Genomic DNA, 17,918 nt, shown 5'->3' on the forward strand with positions numbered 1-17,918 from the left:
CTGCAATGGCTGCCAGCGCACTTTAAGGATCAAAACCTCAGATTGTCCTGTGAGCTGCCCTTTGCTCTGTGAACCGCCCCAAGACCTCTGGGTATAGGGCGGTATATAAATCCAATAAATAATAATAATAATAATGAAAATCTCAGAGTAGTCTTATATATACTTTAAAGCAAAGTAAGCAAATAAATAAGGCTCTTAAGGGGAACAGAACTCACAAATCATGGAACACAGAATCAGAATTGTAGAATTGGAAGGGACCCTGAGGATCTCTGGTCCAACCCCTGCAATGCAGGAATCGAAGACCTTTTGGCTCATGACCTTGGGCTCATTAGCAGCATGCTCTAACCAACTGAGCTAACAGCGGAAGCAGCTTTATACTAACTGGAACCATTGATCCATCTGGCCTAGCATTGTACGCACAGACTGGCAGCAGCTATCCAGGCTTTCAGACGGGAAACATTCCCAGCCAGAGCCTACAGATGCCACTGTTGGATTGAACTTGGGAACTTCTACATGCAAGACAGTTGCTCTACCACTGAACTATGACCCTTCCCCAACTACACTATAGGGTAGAGTCTAAGGTTTTATGCAATTAATAGAAAGCTTGAAATTGTAATGTTTGCACTACCTAAATGTTAGATGCTAATTTTTTAGAAAGCAATTTCTTAGCAACTGCATCCCCTAGTGGTTTTCAGTGCACACGACAGTGTTTTCTGCACTGTTTGTATTCTATGAAGTACGGTGGTACCTCAGGTTAAGTACTTAATTCGTTCCGGAGGTCCGTTCTTAACCTGAAACTGTTCTTAACCTGAAGCACCACTTTAGCTAATGGGGCCTCCTGCTGCCGCCATGCCACCGGAGCACGATTTCTATTCTCTTTTTTTTATATAAATATTTATTAAGATTTTTATAAGAAAAAAGCATAAATAACAAACAACATTGCTTATATCATACACAAAATTTCATAACTTGTTTGGACTTCCTCACGTCTCCTGCTCCCACTTACATTGTTAAAAAGTTTTTTCAAGCAAATTATCATCTTGTTTACAATCTTATATCCACTCGTTTAAATATAATCTAATAGTTCTCCCAAAGGGTTTGTCTTTTCCTTAATCTCACTTAACATCTAATTCCAATCTAGTTTAGTGGTGGCCAATTATTTATGATCAAGCATCCTTCTTAACATTCAATCAAATTACAATATTTTTGTAAATAAGTTTTAAATTTCTTCCAATCTTCTTCCATCCTTTCTTCTCCCAGGTCTCGGATTCTGCCGGTCATCTCTGCCAGTTGCATATAGTCTATCAGCTGCATCTGCCATTCTTCCAGTGTGGGTAGATTTTGAGTCTTCCAATTCTTGGCAATGAGTATCCTTGCTGCTGTTGTTGCATACATAAAAAATGTTCGGTCCTTCTTTAACACCCTCTGGCCGACAATACCCAGGAGGAAGGCCTCTGGTTTCTTAGTGAAGGTATACTTAAATACCTTTTTCAACTCATTATATATCATTTCCCAGAAGGCCTTCACTTTAGGGCAAGTCCACCAGAGGTGAAAGAATGTTCCTTCATTTTCTTTACATTTCCAACATTTATTATCAGACGAATGGTGTATTTTGGCAAGTTTAACTGGGGTCATGTACCATCTGTATATCATTTTCATTACATTTTCCTTCAAAGCATTACATGCAGTGAAGTTCAGCCCAGTGGTCCACAACCTTTCCCAGTCCTCAAACATAATGTTATGCCCAATATCCTGTGCCCACTTTATCATAGCAGATTTAACCATTTCGTCTTGTGTGTTCCATTTTAACAGCAAGTTATACATTCTTGATAGTACCTTAGTCTTTGGTTCTAACAGTTCTGTCTCCAACTTCGATTTCTCCACCTGGAACCCTAGTTTTTTGTCATTTTTAAAAACTTCTTTAATCTGGGCGTAATGTAACCAGTCTCGCACTTTACCCTCCATTTTCTCCAAACTCTGCAATTTCCAATTCCAATTGTCTATTCTCATCCTGAAGCAAAGTTCTTAACCCGAGGTACTATTTCTGGGTTAGCGGAGTCTGTAACCTGAAGCGTATGTAACCTGAAGCATATGTAACCCGAGGTACCACTGTAGACTGTTGGTAGAAATACAAGTTCAGGCATATACGGGTAGGTCAAGGCATCTGGAAGTCATTTAAATTGGAAATAGATTTATTTTTCACTCACCTGCCCAAACACCCCCTTTCCTCCTCCACCACCACCACCACATTAGGTGAGCTCCCCCACAAGGAAAAACATGGAGAGCTCCACCCCAAGCTCATTTTCCCCCCTTGTATGATCTGGACTAGGGCAGATGGAAGAAAACAAGCAATGATTGTGGGCTGAGTTCCAACGCAACTCTCTTCATTCGTCTGGTGAGTATATTATCTTAATTGTACGATTATTGTCCTCAGCAGTTAAATCTCCCATCGTAGAGTTATGGGAAGGCACGTGCACAAGTGGTTACTTGAGATCCTGCGTCTAGCAGCAATTCCACTTGGGTTTCTCCCTCTTAAAAAAAAGACCAGCTGCACTAAGGTCTGGTTGTTCATCCCAACGCTACCTGTCTCTACCTAGCCACGCACCTCACCAAGCTTGGCACCTCACCTACTGTGATCAGCACCGTAGGAAAGCCTCAGCCATCAGAATCTCCGAGACAATGTGGAAACCATTAGAAAGCCAGAGTCAAGGATCTTTGTTTCCTACAACAGGGCCTTGGCCAAGGACGTAGGCCTAACACCCTTAAGAGGCAAGCAGTGGCAGTCCTCAGTGTTGCATCACCAAGGATTCTTGAACTCAAACTCTCATGCAGAATAGAGGGGACAGCAAGGTTCAGTACAGTGGTACCTCGGGTTAAGTACTTAATTTGTTCATGAGGTCCGTTCTTAACCTGAAACTGTTCTTAACCTGAAGCACCACTTTAGCTAATGGGGCCTCCCGCTGCTGCTGCGCCGCCGGAGCACAATTTCTGTTCTCATCCTGAAGCAAAGTTCTTAACCCGAGGTACTATTTCTGGGTTAGCGGAGTCTGTAACCTGAAGCGTATGTAACCTGAAGCGTATGTAACCCGAGGTACCACTGTATTCCCATAACTACAAATCTTCGCACTTTCCACAAGGATGGGGTGGTGTTTTTGTACTAACACTTCCTTCGTCCCGAAAGTAAATTCTCCATTTCATAGGGACCTTCAGTCTTTTTTTGTCCCAGATCTCTGCATTCGTGGGACAACTCTGGCACAGCCTAGGCATACACAGGGCTCTGAAAGACTATCCTGTCAGAACAGAGGCTCTTGGCCTCTTTGACTCCATCCTTGTGTCTTCTTCTCCCACTTCTCTAGGAAAGGCAGCCTCTTCCTCTGTCAGCTGGTGGATTAAGGCATGTATTGCCGTGGCCTCGGAAGCATAGCACCTGCCCACTCTCCAGCACATCACAGCCCACTTTACCCTGTCCACAAACACATATATTGCAGATGTTTACAAGGCCGCTTGGTCCTCAACCCTCCACACTACCAATTAGATCTTATGTCCCTTAGCTGATGGTTCCATTGGGAGATAACCTCCACATAACATTCTCTCCTCAGAGGAACACAGTCACCCAGTTTCATCTTGTTTTCGTGTGTGTGGAGGGGGTGCCTTTATGCTTGCCCATGGATGGAAAGGAAAGCAAAACTAGAGGAGAAGAATAGGAAATCTGTTTAATTTCATGGCTCTGCCTTTGGCACGTCCCAGCCATACAACCTGCAACATCCCTGTCCTAACCTAGAAGGCCCGTTCATGGTTAGTGTTCGATATTCCTTTTTAATCTGCAGCTTTTCAGCCAGATATTGTTTCAGTCTTAGCTGAATTCAGAGTTGTGCTAATGAGAATAACTTCCAGGCCTTGCTATATGCCCTGTTATCAGGGGTGCCTCAGAGGCGGAGTTGAATATCCCACCCTGCCATCTAAGAAGTGTAGCAGGAAGTTAAAAAGAGTCTTAAGACACTTTGTGACCTACAAGCCAGGACAGCAGATAATCATATTTATCCCTTCAAGATTTTGCATAGGGATTGCTGGTGCAGAGAGTTAACTTGACAATAAAACGTTCAATTCTCGGGGGGGGGGGGAGCTTTTTGCCTTAGGTTTGCTTCTGCATTGCTGAGCCACATTTACATCTTAAAGCAGATGACATTTGTTATTGTAATGTACAAAATGCTCATTGAAAATCTTGACTGTATGGTAATTTTAAACAGATGAACAAGTTACCAAAACACATTTAAATGTGAAAGCCTATGGAAATTATGTCTTATAAACTGCATTATACGACAGATTATTTGGATCATGCAAATTTGTTCATGCTCGTTTACCTAATCAAAGGAAGGGGGAAGACCACATGATTATGCCTAGAACATTGCGGGGAGTGGGGGAAGTAGCAGTGGTACAGAATTTTAATGTTGTTGAAATGATCCGTATATGATGATGAAAGAAAGTAAATCTGAAAGTATTATTCCAGCTCAAAACTTGGTTAACATACAGGGGCGTTCTTAGTGCTGAACAATATGGTTGTGTCAACTTAATAGTTTTCCATAAAACTATTCCTGTTTTCAATTTATTTATGGATGAATTGTTTTCATATCTCTCCGACAGTCTAAATTAAATACTACGGAATACATTTTTGATTTAAAAAAATCCTGTCAGCTGAAAGAATAGCTGCTAATCATACCCCTTTGTAATACGCGTGCCATGACACAGGCTTACTGAAAATGCATTTTCATTAGATTCTCTTAAATTATATACAACAGGCATATAATGCTCACTGGAGCACGCTCCTTTTGAAAGAAATGACTAAAGTATTTTTACTGTCATTCCTTGACGCTTTTAAATATACTTGTACACCAACATAACATAGTCAGCTGAATAACACTTTGTATATGGTTCTCCGAATATTGAAAGCATAAATAGGAATAGGAAACAAATGGTTGCATATTTCATAAATATTTATATTTAGTTTTTTTCTCTATCTTTTAAAAATAAAAGACAATCTCAGCATCCCAAGTATTGTGAGTTTTAAATGTTCAAAGAGCGGCTGTGTTGGATATGGTGGCTTTGGGGGGAAATAGGTCTGCATTTTGCCTCATTATGTTGACATTTCCATTCATCTTGGAGGACCTGATTCAGCAAAGGACTACAGGTTCTATAGCAGGCACAAATCTTCTTAGGCAATAGATTGGCCTATAAGCAGTGGTGTCCAAACTTTTTTCAAAGAGGGCCAGATTTGATGAAGTGAAGGGCCGCGGGGGCCAACCAAAGTTGTTGACCTTTATTTAGGATTGCAGTTATTGAGTTTTTAAAAGGATTTTACCTATAAACTGCCACAGGGGCCGGATTAAACCAACCAGCAGGCCAGATTAGGCCCCCGAAACGGACTTTGGACATGCCTGGCCTATATAAATGAAAGAATTAGAAGAAAGAAGTACTCCTGTCAGGGAGTAATAAAATTGCCCGGGTAGAAGTGTCTTCTTCATACAACTTTCTTTGCTCTGTTGCTATCTCTCTCTCTCTTTCTCTCGCTCTTAAGTTAAATATTTTGCAAGGAATGGTGGTATGTACAATGGGGATTCAAGTCCACTGGCTGCATTCAAACATCCCACTGACGTTCACATGTGAATGAGCCTTCTCCTTTCCTATGCTTGCACATTCTATCTTTCTGCCTTCTTATGCAGCTGGGAGGAATTCAGAAGCTTCTCACTGTGCTTCTGTTTAACTGTGTCCTGCCATGTTGTCCAAACCCAGCAAACTACAGTGGTGCCTCGGGTTACAGATGCATCAGGTTACAGACGCTTCAGGTTACAGACTCCGCTAACCCAGAAATAGTACCTCGGGTTAAGAACTTTGCTTCAGGATGAGAACAGAAATTGAGCGGTGGCGGCATGGCAGCAGTGGGAGGCCCCATTAGCTAAAGTGGTGCTTCAGGTTAAGAACAGTTTCAGGTTAAGTACGGACCTCCGGAACGAATTAAGTACTTAACCCGAGGTACCACTGTATGGCTAATGTTAACGAGAGTTAGCTCAAACAAGCCACCTGCAGTAGTCGCAATGTTAAGTTTGGTTAGTTTCAATTGCGATTTCTGAAGCTGGGCTTGTTTAGATTAATCATAGTTATTGCGAACCACAGTTCTGTATTCGGATGACATAGCAAGCTGTTGTTAACCAAAAGAGAAAGTGAAAGCTTCCCAATCCCTGCTTCCAGCCATGCAGGAGGAAGTGAGGCCGGGGGAGTGTATGAGCTCATTCATATCTTGCAGGAAATGCAGCCGATTGGATATTGGACTGGTGACTTGAGAGAGATTAACTGGGTATATACAGCTTGGGTGCCTCCACCCAGCTCTGACCCAAGGTTGTTGTGGCTGATTTGCTTGCAGATGGGGTTCAGTTCCACACCAGCCTTACTGAATACATTTCTCGCATGACAATGTAGTGGCTATGACTCTCTCTAGAACATAAAGAGAGGTAAAAAAAGGTAAAGGACCCCTGGACGGTTGAGTCCAGTCAAATGCGAATATGGGGTTGCGGCGCTCATCTCGCTTTCAGGCCAAGGGAGCTGGCGTTTGTCTACAGACAGCTTTCCGGGTTATGTGGCCAGCATGACTATACCGCTTCTGGTGCAACAGAACACCGTGACAGAAACCAGAGCTTACGGAAACACCGTTTACCTTCCTGCCACAGCAGTACCTATTTATCTACTTGCACTGGCGTGCTTTCGAGCTGCTAGGTCAGCAGGCTATGGCATTTCCTCTGCTAGTGCATCACAGAGGAATTGCATTGTTCTCTCGACTTTGCATCACCCCAAAACTAGACCATTGAGAAACAAGCCAAAGATAGTCTAAAGATAACAGATCTGAGTTATGAAGCTTTGACAGGCTTGATGTCACCACCTGTCACAGTGGGGCACATGCCAGACTTCAGAGCCTTCTGTAACTAATGCCAGGCAGAAGGAAAACAGATGCAACCATCATTATCTTCATATTCCCAGAATATCTCTGCATCCAGCGATGTCAGGATCCAGAGACATTCTGGGCAAATGAAGATAGAGGCTGCAGCCCCTTTGCCCAGCAGTTCACTTTATAGCTCTGGGCTGAGTGTTTGTCCCCACCACTGTCTATCCTGCCAACCCCGGTAAACTCATTTTGGGAGGGCCCCCAGGGGAGTACAAGTGAGGGCACCTTGCCTGGCATCACCCCAGCCCTGAGCTTGGAGAAGAGTGGGGCGAAAAGATCAATTAAACAATCAATTGATTTTTTGAAAAAGAAATCTTATCTATGAAACTGAAGAATCACAAAACGTAGAATCAGATGCAGACTTTGAATGCAGCAAACTATCGCTTGCCTCACCTGTAACTGTTTTGCTCTTTTAGTGCTGGACAACCCATCGCCATGAATATGCAGATCTTTGTAGCGACTGGTCTCCTGGTACATTGTGTGTTCCTGATCTCTATTTTTGACATTTACTTCACCTCTCCTCTGGTCCACGGCATGACTCCCCATCAGACTCCCTTGCCACCACCTGCGCAGCGCTTAGTACTTTTTGTTGCCGATGGTCTGCGTGCAGATTCGCTTTATGAAGTGGATGACCATGGCATTTCTAATGCTCCTTACCTTAGGTATGTTCCTCTTGTTATGATACTCCCCTAATCCTTCGAGATTATTATTTTTTTAAAAAATCTCATTAGCTATGGGACAGGGATTTTGCACTGCTGCGCCCGAATTTTGCAACTAGAAAAGGTTATTTCTGCCATTTAAAAATGTGACTTGACCAATAAGACACTTCATATACTTGGTTATCCAGTAGTCGTTCTTATTTTAAATATTTTAAATAGCGCCAGTTACTTCCTTGTAAGATTTCTCCCCACCCCTATTTTATCTTAATCCCAACTTTTTAAGGGATCATTGAAGGATGTGATAACCTCCCCAACGCCGGGCACATTGTGATTTGTATTGTGAAACTGTAAAATCTGTGTAACATTTAATTAGAGTTTTTCTCTAGGAAAAGCCATAGAATCTTATAGTTTTAGAAATGGTGATTGTTGAATGTGTGGAAGTGCTTCCTTAAACTAAGCAGTGGGGTCACTGTTTGTTCTTTTCCCTTTTGAGCCTTACAGGCATGGATTTGGCTTTTCAAAATGGCATGCGTTACCACTGTGTCTTATTTCCAGGAATATCATGTTAACCAAAGGCAGCTGGGGAGTATCTCATACTCACGTTCCAACAGAGTCAAGACCTGGCCATGTCGCTCTCATAGCTGGATTTTACGAAGATGTCAGTGCTGTTGCAAGAGGTATGCTGATTATCCATAAAATATTTTGTTTGGATGAACAGGCTGAGCTTTAGAATATTTGGCCACTGTCAGGGAACTGCCATCGGAGCCAGAGGCGGAGGGAAGGCTCCAGAGGGATGCTGGAGAGAGTAGGGAGAGAGGCAGCCCAGTAGGGAGAGAGGCAGGCCATCTGCTGGGGAAGGAAATCGGCGTAGCACCAGTGGAGAAGGAGGGCAGATGCGGGAATCGGAGAGGAGGCTCCAGGACTCTTCACCAGAGACCAGCGGAGAGCACAGGTGCTCCGCTGCCCACACCCTCCCTGCGCAGAAGACTTCCGCGCAGGGAGAGTAGGAGGAGACTAGGCGTCAAAGAACTTCTTTGCTGGAAGAAGTTCAAGAAACGCCCACTCACGGATTCTGCCAGCGATTAAGACAGCCACGGGTGAGAGGCTGTCCAGACAGAAAGGGTTCATCCAGGTAACCTAGCCAGGAGTGGCGACAACTTACGCACGAGCAACCCCTAGAACCATTACAGCCACTAACTATAAAATTATAATAACTTGTATCATAAGGTAAATTAACTTGTACCAAAAAGTATCAGTGGAGGATTGGTAGTGTCTCCTGACCAATGTGTGTTGTAGGGTGTGGGGTCAGAGGTCCTTCCAATTTGGGCCAATTCTTTCAGCAGACCCCTTACTATATCCCATAGTGTGTATGATGTCCTCTGACCCTTTGGAAATGATTTTCAGTGGGTGGGTGTGTCAGTCTTTCATTCTATGGACTTTCCTGAGTTATCTTATTTTTGGATCCATGCCTATACCCCCAAGCTCTGTAAATTTGAAAGTCTAAAATGTGAGAGTGAGATTTGTACTTTGCTACCAGGTCTCTGATTAGCGTTGTGGTCACTCAAAACTTTGTTTTGGCATAGTAGACAGTTGGCATATATCTGTTATTCTTCCGTTTTCTACATGGTGTGAGAAAGTTATGGAAGCTTTTGCGTGCACTATTTGCTTAGGCTGAACTGTAATTAGTATCATTTTGAAGGCTAATTTTTCAAGGTTCATTGGCCACCTGAAACAATGAATAGTGACAACATTCATGCCTGTCTACTGAGAAGGTAATCCCATTGGGGACTTATTCCTTGTGTATAGGATTGCAACGTTTAACCATTATCAGTTTTGCATAGGTATTTGGGAATGAGTGGAGTTTATTCTTCAGGGTCTGAGAAAAGGCAAACAAAATTTGGTTTGCTGTTTAAAGTAGTTCATTGGGAAGCAAGATGCAAAATACTTGGCGCATTGGACTTTCTGTGAGATTTACAATGGTATTAAAGTGGGTAACTGGTACTCCAGTTATTTGTGGAATATGTTGACATAAACCGCTTTGGACATATCCTGCGCTCTTAGGAACTGCTTCATACATGAAAATCTACTGAGGCAACTCCTGTTTCGGGCAGGCTGCATGTATACTGTAAGATGCAATATCTGTATGTTTGCATATTTTTCAGACTGTGTTATGTGTTGGAATGCTGAAGCCAATTGTCGTTTCCCATGATGTGCTCACCTGGTGAAACAGATGTGTTTGAGTGCTCATTAAAAGTGCTGGTGTTCATTCAGAATGTGCATGCTACCTTTAATTCCACTCAACAGTGTATCCAAACTCATGTTATCGCCCTTACTACAGTAACAATTGTCTCCCTAACAGGATGGAAAGAAAACCCAGTGGAGTTTGATTCCGTTTTCAACGAAAGTAAATACACGTGGAGCTGGGGAAGTCCAGATATTCTGCCCATGTTCGCTAAAGGTAAGCATGTTTTAGTCTTAGCGATGCATCATTTACAAAGTATCAAAAGTTTTACTACAAAGTGCAGTATCCAGAGGAAGTGCTTTGTGGGGTGTGAAGATTTGGAAATCATGCTTTGGTTGGTGGCAACACTGCACAGGGTCACAAACATGTTCCAAATGAAGAGCTTCTGTTCTTCAAATTGTATTGTGGTTTCTTGCTGATGTTCCAATAAATCAGGCATTCCCAACCTTCGGCCTTCCAGATGTTTTGCACTACAATTCCCATCATCCCTGACCATTGGTCCTGTTAGCTGGGGATCATGGGAGTTGTTGGCCAAAACATCTGGAGGGCTGCAGGTTGGGGATGCCTGCAATAAATCTACATATGTTGTCTGCATATGTTTGTGTATCTGTCTAAAAATAGGTAGATGTAATGCTATCTAGAACAGGGTGACAGGGTGCTATTGTTTTTTTAAATGCACCCTAATATACAATGTGGACTGCAAGAAGATCAAACCTCTCCATTCTGAAGGAAATCAGCCCTGAGTGCTCACTGGAAGGACAGATCGTGAAGCTGAGGCTCCAATACTTGGGCCACCTCATGAGAAGAGAAGACTCCCTGGAAAAGACCCTGATGTTGGGAAAGATGGAGGGCACAAGGAGAAGGGAACGACAGAGGACGAGATGGTTGGACAGTGTTCTCGAAGCTACCAGCATGAGTTTGACCAAACTGCGGGAGGCAGTGGAAGTCAGGAGTTCCTGGCATGCTCTCGTCCATGGGGTCACGAAGAGTCGGACATGACTAAACGACTAAACAACAAGCAATATACAATGATCAAGAGATCTTGTGTGAGCAGATGGCACTGCCACTTGAGCAGAAGGGTTGACCGTTTACGCAGCCTGCTTCTTTACAGCTCTGAAATTCTGGCTTCACAAGGTTGGTGGACATTCTAGAGCAGTTTTGGGGGGAAGGGTTGGAAGAGATGGAAATTTCTGCTTATTCATAGGAGGGCACCATTGCTTTCTGCTTGTATTGTGGAATCTTGGATCCAAGTCAAATGGTTTTTGCGATGCTTGCTCTTTGGCCTCATGGACAAAAGAAATATGGCTTCAGTAACTGAATTTAGTGTTTTCAGAAGGAGCGTAGCCATTAATTCTTTGTCCGTGGTGCACTTTGTGATCTTATGTACTGGACACAATCTGACCTGGTTAGTCTGCAAAGAGCTTTCTAAATTACCATCTTAGGGCTATAACATATTGCAATCTGAACTTCTAACAGCTATGTCTCTTCCCCCTCTCCTCTTCCCTTGTTCCCCCTGGTTCTTGTTGAACATCGAGCCTGGGAAATAATTCTCCCTGCGTTTTGATGAGCCCTTGCTCTCAATATTTGTGTTTCTCTTGGGGCTTAGAAACAGAGTGTATCTGTTTCCTTGAAATGTTCCATTTTGCAAAACAGTGCATGCCAGCTAATTAAAGAAGCATCTGAATGGGAATGTCATCACTCTGGCTTCCAGGAGGGCAGTCTCTGTGCCGTGGAGACCTAAGAGTAGGAATAGTAAGTAACTGGTAGGAGATGGGAGTGACAAATGGTGAATCCTTGAGCTGTGTAAATGATGCAGAAGAACCCTGGGGAGAAGAAAATATGTGCTGCTCTGCCTACATCTGAAATCCATGAACCAGAATAATGTGATAAACCTCAATGCGTCTTCCCCGATACCATTTTAGAACTGACAGAAGGGATTTAAAATATGGCATTAGTTCGGGTTTTACTGAATCTTGTCATCTTCAGCAATTGAAACTGCCCCCTTCTCTTCAAATCCTCTGTTACGTATCTTGTATTTTGTGTGGTTAGGCTCAGCTCATTCTCCTCGGAGTATATATTTTCTTTCAGCAGGAAATTGGGAAGGATATGACAAGGGATTGCAGCCTTCCTGTTCAAGTGTTTCGCTCTAGCCATGGTTTTCACGTTTTCTAGAGTCACATTTCTTTAGTTCTACACTGTACATAGTTGCCGTTGGCTTGGGTGGGTTAATTGGCTTATTAGTGTGGAAACTCAGGGTATGGTATATCACAGGGATGTCCAATCAGTAGATCGTGATCTACTGGTAGATCCCTGGCTTATCCTGGTAGATCGCGGGATCCTTATCGTGTAGCTCAACAACACTTGGCAATCCACCCACCCCAAGCACACTCCTCCTCCCTCCAATGACAATGGGTAGATCACTGCCAGGTTTTTTTAATTCTGGGAGTAGATCACACTCTCTTGGGAGTAATTCCATCCTAAAGCAATCCCCCAAAGTGGTCACCATATTGCTCAACCCACAGTCCAGCTCCTTGGAAAGGGACCATGTGTGTGTGGTTACTCTTTTCTGCCTGGATAGGGGTTTTTGCAGGCATTGACATTTCACTTACGCTAGACATTGAGAGTCCGCACAGGGTCACCTTCCACACATGAAGATCTGAACCAATGGTGAGCCATTTCTCCAGCATCTATGCCAAATTGCTTCTTATTTCTATCTTTTTTTTATTTAAAAAAAGTGTGGCTGTAGTTGTGTTAGAACACCAGAATGTCATCAGACTCTTCACCGCTTAAAATAAGACTCAGGTTAAACCACAGAGCCTAGGACTTGCCGATCAGAAGGTCGGCAGTTCGAATCCTTGCGATGGAGTGAGCTCCCGTTGCTCAGTCCCTGCTCCTGCCAACCTAGCAGTTTGAAAGCATGTCAAGTGCAAGTAGATAAATAGGTACCGCTCCGGCAGGAAGGTAAACAGCGTTTCCGTGCACTGCTCTGGTTCACTAGAAGAGTCTTAGTCATGCTGGCCACATGACCCGGAAGCTGTACACAGGGGGTGCTCCCTCAGCTAGTAAAGCAAGATGAGTGCCGCAACCCCAGAGTCGGTCACGACTGGACCTAATGGTCAGGGGTCCCTTTATCTTTACCTTTACCATTCTATGAATGCCAAGGAAAGTAACATTTAAAGTATTCTTTTATTTAAGTACTCACCTGGTAGTCAAGAGGTGATGAGGAATTTTATGCAAGTGAGAAGAAAAAAATAATGATGTCGGAATATGTTGTTAAAATTTTAACTACCCAAATTAGGACTGGCTGAACGTTTTAAGGATTTACAATCTCTTTAATGACATCACTGTCGCTTTAAAGGAGGTGTTGTTCAGCCCAGAGACTGAGGTCGAGCTCCGAGGGCCTTCTGGCGGTTCCCTCGCTGCGAGAAGCCAAGTTACAGGGATCCAGGCAGAGGGCCTTCTTGGTAGTGGCGCCTGCCCTGTGTCAAGGAAATAAACAACTACTTGACTTTTAGAAGACATCTGAAGGGAACCCTGTTTAGGGGAGTTTTTTAATGTTTGATGTTTTGTTGGGAGCCGCCCAAAGTGGCTGGGGAAACCCAGCCAGATGGGCAGGGTATAAATAAATTATTATTATTAATATTATTAAATATAATTGTTTTCTGCCCCACCCCTGTACCAAACCATTACTCAAGTTACCCTTGTGCTTGTATTGTGGAATCTTGGATCCAAGTCAAATGGTTTTTGCTCCACTCTTTCAAGGTCTGCACCTGAAGTCCTCTCTCTATGCAGGTTCTCTTCCATACAGTTACGTTAACAGGCGTCATTAAGACTTTTTTGCTTGCATAGAGACTGTTTCTTCAAGTTAACTGCCAGCTACTGGCTTTAACTGTCCTGCAGGACTGCTGAAGTCTCCCTCTCCCCTGCAGACCTTCTGGGCTTCTGCCTTCAGAGATTTTAGCCTTGGGGTGTTTGCTTCTTCCTCTTCTGTCCTCTGTCTGTCCATCATCTGTCTGCTCCCACAAAGACCCCTGCTCTTGGCTGCAGACATTCTCTCCAGGCTTGTTTCTTGCCTCTTCTTTAGTTCCTTGATTAATCTCTCCACACTCTCCCAAAGACTGTCCAACAGACTCTTAAACAGTACAGAGCTTGCCCTTCTAACCACTTGCCAGATTCCGATTGGAATTCTGAAACCTCGTTGACCCGTAACTCAGGATCAATAAATTTGGATGGAATGTCCGCTGAAAAACGACAACACCCTATTGCAGTCTGATCTTTTGGATTCCACCGATTCTTATATAAGAGCTGAGTTCTAGCACCAACTATCAGTAACGGAAGCCTTATAAGTATACATAGCTCCTCAGCAGAAGTTTGTGTTTGTCTGCTTCTCGGCCGGCTGCCATCTGAACCCTGATACCATGTGCATTTCTGGCTTCCTTAAGAGTAAAATACCACCCACACACTTCATATGGTCAACTGTTTTATGTTTACAAAAACAACAACAACCTTCCTACATTTAAGTTGAGCGGTCCTTTACTTTTTTTTCCCTTGAAGGTGCAACTGGGGATCATGTTTACACTCATTGCTATGAAGCTGAAAAGGAGGACTTTGGAACAGAAGATGCCAGCTTGCTAGACACGTGGGTTTTTGACCATGTTAAGGTGAATGAACATCTTTGTTTTGCTTACCGTAACTAGTTTAGGGTTACCAGACGTCCCCGATTCCCGGGGACAGTTCCCAGATTTGCAAATCTGTTCCCGGACAAATTGCATCCCCGGAATGTCCCCAGATTTGCAAATCTGTCCCCGGGAAACGTGGCAGCAGCAGCCTCAGCAGCCCGGAGTCAGCCTGTTAGTGCTGCTTGCTGCCGTGGCACCCGCCATTTTTCCTGTGCCACAGCAGCGAGCATCTTTGAGCATCTCCTTTCCATGGAGGCGCAGGTTACAACAACAGCCAAGGCGACATTTTTCCTCCTTCGCCGCGTCAAGCAGTTGATCCCTTACCTTTCCTGCCCTGACCTGGCCAAAGTGATCCATGCGACGGTCACCCCTAGGCTTGACTACTGTAATTTGCTCTATGCGGGGCTGCCCTTGAAGCTGTCCCAGAAACTCCAGCGGGTGCAGAATGCTGTAGCAAGGCTCCTCACGGGGTCTCTGCCATGGGAGCATATTCACCCAGTGCTTTTCCAGCTGCACTGGCTCCCGGTGGAGTACAGGGTCAGATTTAAGGTGCTGGTTTTGACCTCTCTGTCTTTGCTGTCAGACGTCTCCAACTTGCTCTGACTCTTTCCAGCAGCAAGAATCCGGGGGACTAGGACTGCTGCAGAATTCGATTTCCTGTGTACATGCTGGTGGCATCAAACAAAAATGTGAAATTTTAGAAGTTTGGATATCTGCTTGCTCTCAGGATAATTTATAACTGTCTTTTCTTATCTAGGATTTCTTCCGCTCTGCCAGAAACAACGAAACATTGCTTTCTAAACTGTACGAGCGGAAAGTTGTTTTTTTCCTGCACTTATTGGGGATAGACACAAACGGGCATGTTCATCGGCCTCATTCGAGGTACAGTGCATTAATATCTGTATTTTAAAATATAGCAGATCCCGTCAAAGTTAAGCAGCTTTAAGTGCAATTGATAGCAATGGAAGGGAGTTAAACCAGTACTTTAGAGATGCATAATTAGAAGGGGGGGGTCATACCCTTTCTGAAATTTAAAATGTCACTTTAATATTTCCGTATCATCCATGTAAATCCCTCCTGTGATATATGTATTCAAACCTGAAATGACGACTCTGGAAAAGTAGGCAAACGTACTCATTTATGCTAATACAGTGTTTCAAGCATTTAGTTAACATATTTCATAGTGGCCTTTCTAATCGTAATGGCAGCAAACTTTTCAATGGTTCCCAAAGCAGAAAGTTAGGATCCAGGCCTGTGGTTAAGGGAGAAGCTTGGTGAGGTTTTCATGCGTCAGAGCACAGAAGGGAGTGGGGCAGAGACTGCTGTTTGAGAAAGGGGGTGAAGAAAAAGCCCCTTCCACATTTCTCAGGGCTTGCAGCCACATTTTGATGTAACTGTTGTAGGGACTCCAGCGGGCATAGTTTAACCCTTAATTGCATTCCTAACAAAAGTCTTACGGCAATCTGTAGAACTTTAGCATCAAGCAATAACAACTGCTGAAAGCCCTGCACATAATATTTTTTTACATTTGTTTTTAAAACGAGCCGTGTTACCATTGCAGTAGATCCGCCATAACAAAAATGCCTGAAGCTGGACAATGTCTTTTTTTCTGCAGAAGGTGCTACATAATTGTGGCGCCGCTGTTAAGAAGGCTATATCCCAGACGATACAATACAGTGGTACCTCGGGTTAAGTACTTAATTCATTCCGGAGGTCCGTTCTTAACCTGAAACAGTTCTTAACCTGAAGCACCACTTTAGCTAATGGGGCCTCCTGCTGCCGCCGCACCGCCGGGGCACAATTTCTGTTCTCATCCTGAAGCAAAGTTCTTAACCTGAAGCACTATTTCTGGGTTAGCGGAGTCTGTAACCTAAAGCGTATGTAACCTGAAGCATATGTAACCTGAGGTACCACTGTATCTCACATCCCCACCTTGACATCTCCCTTGCAGCTGTAAAATGTAGTTTGAAAAATTCCTTTAGAGTAGGCATAGGCAAACTCGGCCCTCCAGATGTTTTGAGACTACAGTTCCCACCATCCCTGACCACTGGTCCTGTTAGCTAGGGATGATGGGAGTTGTAGTCCCAAAACATCTGGAGGGCCGAGTTTGCCTATGCCTGCTTTAGAGTCCCGAGTCCCCTCTTAAAACTATGATTCCCAGGGCTCCTTGGGTTTATAGGCAAAGAGTCATTTTGCAATTTTACATTAGTGTTGGGAAAAGGAGAGAGTGCTAAAGAATCCGTCAGCTGAACTTTCAAATGCATCTCCAGTTGTATCATGGCTGATAACTCCTGATAACAGGAGATAACTTTTTAAAAAACTAATTGCATAGAGTGTATTGGATCCAGATTCTCGTGTAATTTACCAAGGGGATATTATTGATATGGAAACTAAATAGAAAACTTTAATCTTTGTTCTTGCATTTCTTTTCTTTTCCGCTTTGGTTGATCACCTTGTAACTGAAGCTTCTTGCCTTAATGAATGTCTGGATTCATTTTCTATTATAATCATGTCAAAACATTCCACTCCTTTCTCTCCTCTCCAGAGAATACAAGAACAATATTAGGAAAGTCGATGAAGGTGTAAAAGAAATTGTTTCGATGGTTGAGGATTTTTATGGAAATGATGGCAGCACAGCTTTCATCTTGACTTCAGACCATGGAATGACAGACTGGGGTGAGGATTTTGCAAACATGACCTTTTTCTTCATGCGCCTTCACTACTAAAATGCAGACAAACACCAAGGCTGCCTTTACACCCCCCCTCCCCAAATTAATCTTTCTCATGGTGATTCTCCTCAGAAGTATTAATATAACTTCAGAATGTACCCATCCACTCAAGTAGGCTTCTTAATCCAAGCCCCCCACAGATTGCTTCTCCGGTTTTAGTTAATTTATTGAAAACTCTTTCTCTTTTGCTTTATATACGGAAATGCCAAAGATTTCCTTTTTTTCTTGGACACATTCTGTGAAGTGATAGAAAGAGAGGTCAGAAGAGAGAGGTCAGGCAGCAAAGTCTGCTTCGGTGACCCAAGCAGTAAGAAGCGTTTGATAAAGAGAGTGTCCCACCACTCAAAATGTGTTAGGAACAGAAATACCTTTGCATCTTTCTCATGTGAAGATATCGTTTGCATTTGGTTAGAATTCTTATGATTTATTACATTTGTAATCCACAGCTCAACCCAGGGCAGTATACAATAACCTATTAAAAAGGCACACTCAACACAACCCCCTCCCAACCCCTATAAAACAAAAATACGAAGCAAATCGGAAAATCCAGCAAAAACCTGAGACTGTGTGGTGCAGTGGTTAAAGTGCTGGACAAGGCCCTGGGAGACCGGGGTTAAA

At 43.5% G+C, this 17,918-nt stretch overlaps 1 protein-coding gene across 11 annotated transcripts in view; it reads left to right on the forward strand.

The window, feature by feature from the left end:
* The window catches only part of PIGN (phosphatidylinositol glycan anchor biosynthesis class N), an 86,184-nt gene that overhangs the window by 2,692 nt on the left and 65,574 nt on the right, over positions 1-17,918 (forward strand). For 5 of the 11 annotated variants that reach the window (XR_014566289.1, XR_014566291.1, XM_083747174.1 and 2 more), the window contains exons 2-8: positions 2,330-2,395; positions 7,408-7,653; positions 8,206-8,327; positions 10,010-10,108; positions 14,447-14,553; positions 15,329-15,453; positions 17,117-17,247. Coding sequence is in view for 8 of the 11 variants with exons in the window: in XM_083747174.1 (XP_083603300.1) it covers positions 7,427-7,653; positions 8,206-8,327; positions 10,010-10,108; positions 14,447-14,553; positions 15,329-15,453; positions 17,117-17,247 (811 nt within the window). In the remaining 3 variants the exon portion in view is untranslated. The remainder of the gene's footprint in view (positions 1-2,329; positions 2,396-7,407; positions 7,654-8,205; positions 8,328-10,009; positions 10,109-14,446; positions 14,554-15,328; positions 15,454-17,116; positions 17,248-17,918) is intronic. The other 6 variants (XR_014566290.1, XM_083747178.1, XM_083747175.1 and 3 more) reach the window with 2 other exon arrangements.

Source organism: Podarcis gaigeae (genome assembly GCF_964106915.1).
Source record: "Podarcis gaigeae genome assembly, chromosome: 7".
NCBI classification, from domain to species: Eukaryota; Metazoa; Chordata; class Lepidosauria; order Squamata; family Lacertidae; genus Podarcis; species Podarcis gaigeae.